The sequence below is a fragment of the Siphateles boraxobius genome, unplaced genomic scaffold (assembly GCF_051911475.1).
Source record: "Siphateles boraxobius isolate OS27281-9 unplaced genomic scaffold, OSU_SipBor_1 1, whole genome shotgun sequence".
Taxonomy (NCBI): Eukaryota; Metazoa; Chordata; class Actinopteri; order Cypriniformes; family Leuciscidae; genus Siphateles; species Siphateles boraxobius.
The window spans coordinates 28029276-28035275 of record NW_027508699.1 but is presented as its reverse complement, the minus strand read 5'-3'; the positions used below and the strand labels follow the sequence as shown (position 1 = coordinate 28035275).

Here is a 6000-nt window from a genome sequence, read left to right as displayed (position 1 = left end):
TGGTTTACGAACCCTGGGGTAAACAAACGCTTCACTTTTGAATATCGGCTTCCCGGCCAATTTATAATCGTTAGGCAATCATAACATACATTGATTCTCGTGGAAAAGTGAAATTTACAGGTTATGACTCCTTTAAAATTTTATTAATTCTGAACGTGTCGCGTCTCGCCTGTCTATCTATATTGCACCAAATACGACACTGCACTCCCTTGTGAAGTCGTTTGGATGAACGGTTCTCGAAATAATCAAAATGCAACAGACAGACAGACATAGGCTATAGAGATTCCGAAGCTTCAAATATTCGATGTTCATTACTACCGAAGCTTCGAAGCTCAAAAAATTGGATATTCGGACCAGCCCTAAAATTAGCGCAACTGTATCAAAGAGAAACCTACCTCAGTTCAATGAACAACCACAGAAGACACCAATAATCAGTATGAAGGAGCAGAAGTTAGTCTCTTGTCAGTGAGATTGAGCCTCGACTTGATCTCAACCAATGGAGTCCTCAGTCTACTTATGCCACTCATGTTGTGGTAGACTTCATGTCAAAGATGCGACAGATGCCTCTAGCACAATTCCCTACTTTAGGTGCGGTCATCACTGCCATCATCAGCTCAACATCATCCCTCTGCCAATAGCCGGAGTTCATCCATCTTGTACTAGATTCCTACATCGAGATGTCCCTGAAAGAAGGAGAGCGCATGCGGCGTACAGACTCAACAACAGGCATCGACATCATTGGCATGAACAGACACACAGCCATCCCTCAGCAACTTGACAAGTTCTGGGCATCTGAGGAGAACAAGCGGAATCTCCAACTGTTAGCTCTGGATATGGTATGCAATCGAGCCAGTGCCAATGCAACTGTCATTGTCAGCTCTATTGTCATTGATGATGAGGTGCTACCAGCAAAGGCAGCTGGTGGCGAAGAGATCCCAGACCTCTTGAACTGGATTGAGGAGGCTGATGCCAGGTTGCTGGTGCATGTTGAGTGGGCTGTTCGTGTGAAGCAGTGCAAGAGAGTTGTCATAGTCTCCAATGACAGAGACACCTTTGCATTGCTTCTCCACTACAGCCCATACTTCCAAGAACTCGGGATGAAAGAGATCTGGCAGCAGTATGGCACTGGTGAGAGACGGAGAATGCTTCCACTCCATCAAGCAGTTTCTCGTCTTGGAGCATCACTGACAAAGACAGTGATTAAAGCACATATCCTGACTGGAGATGACTGTATGAGCAAGGTGGGGACTAAACACGCTGCTATGGCTTCTGACCCAGTCCGATTCATAGCCAACTTTGGAGAGGCAGACACCTTGACAGAGCAAGATGCAGCATTGGCTGAGAAGTACTTGGTGTGTGTCTGGGCTGGGGCCAGGTCAAATACAACAGCTATGACATTTGATGACTTAAGGGTACAAATCTACACCAGTGGAAGTGCTTGAATTGACGCTCTCCCTCCGTTCATACGGCATGCCACTTGCTTGCAACAGCCAAGGACGCCAAATCAAGACTACAGCCAACGGAACATGGATGGACGGAGCACTTTGGCACACTCCTGCCATCAAAATGTCTGAAGCCCTTACCACCAAGATTGCTCACAGTATGTAAGGGTGCAGGCAAGTGTGACAATCGCCGATGTGGCTGTCGTGCTGCTGGAGTTTCATGCACCATATTCTGCCATGGAAAAATGGAAAAATGATCCTGTAAAAACCCATCCCACTAACATGCATGCACACATACAGTAAACTTTGAGAGAAATCAGACTATATGGGGCACTTTAAGTTAATTTGTTATGATGCAATTTTATCACTTATTGATACATAGTTTTATTTGCACCCAATTGTTTTATTTTATATCATTGTACTAACACCCAATTAAAATAAAAGTGCAAACGGATGTTTATAATTGTTACATTTCTTCTCTTCGACTATTAAAAAAAGAAATCTTAATCGAGTTATTGAAAAATGATGTTGACATTGACATTTCAATGAAAAGATGATCCTTAACATTAAAAACAATATTAGCAATGAATGTTAAATGTCACATTTAGTAGAATTAGACTTATTGCATTTTTTTTATTCCTAATAATGGCCAAGTTATGGATAAGAAGTAGAAAGATGACCTTGACTATGACCTTTTAAGGTAAAAAGTCAGCCAATATGGCCATAACAATATCAGAAATTTATCCCACATACCATTATAAGTCTAAATAGAGGTATTACATGTGTATAAACATTCAGAAACAAAGAAGTTTGAGATTTTCATCATCATCTGATGGAGGCCATATTTGATTTGACCATTACGTAATTCGTGGCACTATGGCGGATGAGCACCTCTGTGATTTTTCATGTCTAGGGACCCACTTACTCAGTTCAAGTGAGAAATTCCCCCAACACCAAATTGCGAACGGGTCTACAGGCCAGGTAATGGATTAATTGGGGTGAGTAAATTATTAGGAAATTTTAATTTTAGGTTAACTAATTCTTTAAATATAAAAAACAGCACACACACAATATATGCATTTAACCAGCCAGGCTGCTAGCGATCATAAGGTTATCAGCTCAGTCAAGAAATACCTGTAATACGACATGGGAACGAAACTGTTGCGTACTAAACGCATATCCATGGAAATGGATATAATTGAAGGCATCCTGCAAAGCTTCTCAGTCCACCCTTTAACAAAATAAACCCATGATACGACATGTGACGACTTTGCTTTCACAGCAGGGACGTATTTATTTATTTATTTATTTATTTATTTTTTATTGCAGATAGAAAAAGTAACAAACATAGCATACAATATTACAAAAACAAGGAGAAACATTAATTGGTAGCAGGGGAACCAAAAATTATATAAACATATTGGTAACACTTTACAATACGGGTGCACTAATATGCATTAATTCATGTTTAACTAATGCACAGATAATCATGAGTTAATGTATGATTCATGAAGACCTAAACCATTAATTAATTATTACTGCATCAGCAACTAATAAAGAGTCTATATGATTAATAGATTAAGTAATACATAAATTGATATTAATTCAATGTGTCATTGTGTATTAATTCCTTAATAACATATTTTATTAACTAATAGTGTAAATTAATGTGTTAATTACCACAATTAGTCAAAGCTATGCACTTCAACTACCAGTTGTCTGCTTAAATTAATCATTAGCTAATGATTTGCAAAGGTATCATTATGTTATGACTTTACTTGTTGAGGCACATCATTATTAACTAGTCATTTAGTAATTGTAGTAATTTACACATGAATTTGCACTAACAATGAAGTAATTAATCATGTATTAATGTGTACCTGTATTATCTGGAAGTTGAAAAACAAGGCTTTGGCTCATTCTGGTAATTAACATATTAATTAACACTATTAGTTAAAAAAATGAGTTATTAGGGAATTTATTCACAATTACATATTTAATTAATAACAATTCATGTATGAACTAAAACATTAACCATACAGACTCTTAATTAGTTCCTAATGTTGTAATCATTAATGAATAGCTTAGACAATCATTAGTTACACATTAATTCAGTATTATCTGTGCATTAGTTAAGCATGAATTAATGCTTATTAGTGCACCCGTATTGTAAACTGTTACCAACATATTTTACACATGTTAATGACTTTTTGTTTTTTAACAATTTCAGAGAAGATATGAAGCAATCAAATTCTACTTTAAACATCTTAAATATTGGGGATGAATTTAAACATTTTTGAAGATTGAATTCTGCCAATTCCTTCCAGAAATTTTGGATAATTTTGCATTCAAAAAACTAATGCGGCAACACCGTTTTCCCACTTTTACAAAAGGAACATAAATTGTCAATATCAGAGTGTCTTGTAATTAATGATTTAACAGGGTAAATGCTATGCAAAATTTAAAAAATGTATTTCTTTGGGTTTATTATTAATTCAATTTTTAAAGGGGATTAACCAAGCAGTCTTCCAATTAATATTATCAATAATAGAGTTCCAAAGAACTTTATTCTATTTTATTTTGTATTTGAAATATTGTACAAATATGTTTATTATTGGATTTTTTATCAATCAGCAGGGTCGCGTGTTTTTACTATTCATGATGTCACCAGGTACGGGTAGCATAACAATACAAAATACATGACAACTATGACTCGCTCATTGACGCAGAAATGAACGCAATTAAAGGGCACGCCCTCTCTTATTATTGAATTACCTCGGAGTAGTTAAACAATACTGCTACACATGCTTATAGAAACTCTTTAAAGATCGGTGCACTAAGGAATAATGTGTCACTTCACAGACAAATTTAGCTCATACATAAACAGAGGGGAACAAATAAAATTAAATGGTGCAGATCTTTTATTACATACAGATTGAGATCCACTTATGCAATACTTGCAGTTAACCATTTGAGGGCAGTAGTGACTCAATATTACCTTCACCGATAAAGCAGCTTTTATGTGTATTCACAAGCTCCTCCTTGGACCATCATTATAATACTAAAAGCAAAACTCTCATATTCACTGATTTATTAGGACTTCAAGGTGTCTTCAGCATAAACACAGTCATGTCACACAGGTTGGAGAATATATTTATCTTCGCACTCTTCATTTTTGGTATGAATCTTCATTTAATGCAGCTATACACATTCATTTAATTGCTTACATTTTGTACTCTAGGCTACATTCACTTCTCTTTTTTTTTTATTTTACTTTTGCAGAATGCAGATCAGAGGACACAGTTGATCAACCAGACAAACATGTGACTGAAGCTGAAGGAAGATCTGTGACATTACAGTGTAAATATAAAACAGATTCAGCACAAGAAAATGTATTCTGGTACATCCAGAGAGCAAATGACTTTCCTAAATACATCCTGAGGAGAAGCAAATATGGAGGAGAAAATGGCACTGAGTTCCAGGAGAGATTTTACTCTGAAATTTCATCAAATTCAATTCCTCTGATGATCCAGGATGTGTGTGTGTCTGACTCTGCTGTGTATTACTGTGCTCTGAAGCCCACTGTGACAAAACTGAAGTCAAACCACATACAAAAACACAAGAGCTGAATCTCAGCCAAGACAGTTTAACATCCTCTTCAGATCATGAAATAGTGCTTTTGAAGAATCAATTCATACACAAAATTCTATAATAAATAGTGTACATTTTAATGCAGAGAGGGAGTCAGGAGATGAGCGGTGAGTAGGTCAAGAGCAGAATGAGTAAAGCTTGTTTCTCATTGCAGTAATTGGCATGGAGAGACCGGATATAAGGCCACTGACTACAGTATATGGGAAAGGGGACTACGGCAACACAGAGACTACGGCAAACTGTGGTGTCTGTATTGCTGGAGATAAAAAAACAGATAACTATTGTTTGAGTGAAGCGTAAGTGTTGTTCCCTTTCAAGGGAACTCGAGCTGCCTTGAGACGCGGTGGGAACGCTCTGCGTGATTGCGTCGTGAAGCACGTGTATAATCAGTCCAATGGAAGAGCGAGACGTCATAGGCGGTGACGTCATAGACCAGGAAGCTATAAAGCACACCAGAAAACAGACCGCGACAGCTTCTGTTGCCTTCAGCAAGCGATCTGTGTATTCTGTCCTTGTCATATTTATTGTTGTCTGTCAAGTTGCAATATATATATATTATGGCAAAAGAGAGCAAGCAGCTTTTGTGTTGTTCCCTGCCCACGTTATATCACGGGTGGGGACACACACATCAGCTTTTTGTTACTATTTGGGAGTGGAGCATGCCACAGTCAGTTCTCTAGGGGGCTGACTGTGAGCATTGCGAGAAACTGTCCGTGAGGACGCTCCGCTCCCGCCGGGCGTTCTTCGAGGAGGACGGTTCGGTTCGCGCTCCCCGCGCAGGTCCCGCTATTGCCGATGCACGGCGGCGACTCGCATTTTGGGGTTCGCAAACGGATCTGACAGCGGGGGTTGGGACGGGCTCTGCCCTATCTCAGCTTTCACCTGCCAGATCCAGTGCTGGCGATTT

The 6000-nt window shown here is 38.4% G+C and overlaps 1 gene segment (V, D, J or C); it reads left to right on the top strand.

Moving 5' to 3' along the window:
• Positions 1 to 1470: 1470 nt before the first annotated feature.
• LOC143736023 (T cell receptor alpha variable 18-like) lies at positions 1471 to 5071 on the top strand. The segment is given in 2 exon segments: positions 1471 to 1600; positions 4725 to 5071. Coding segments are annotated over 2 exon segments (477 nt in total).
• The last annotated feature ends 929 nt before the right edge of the window (positions 5072 to 6000 follow it).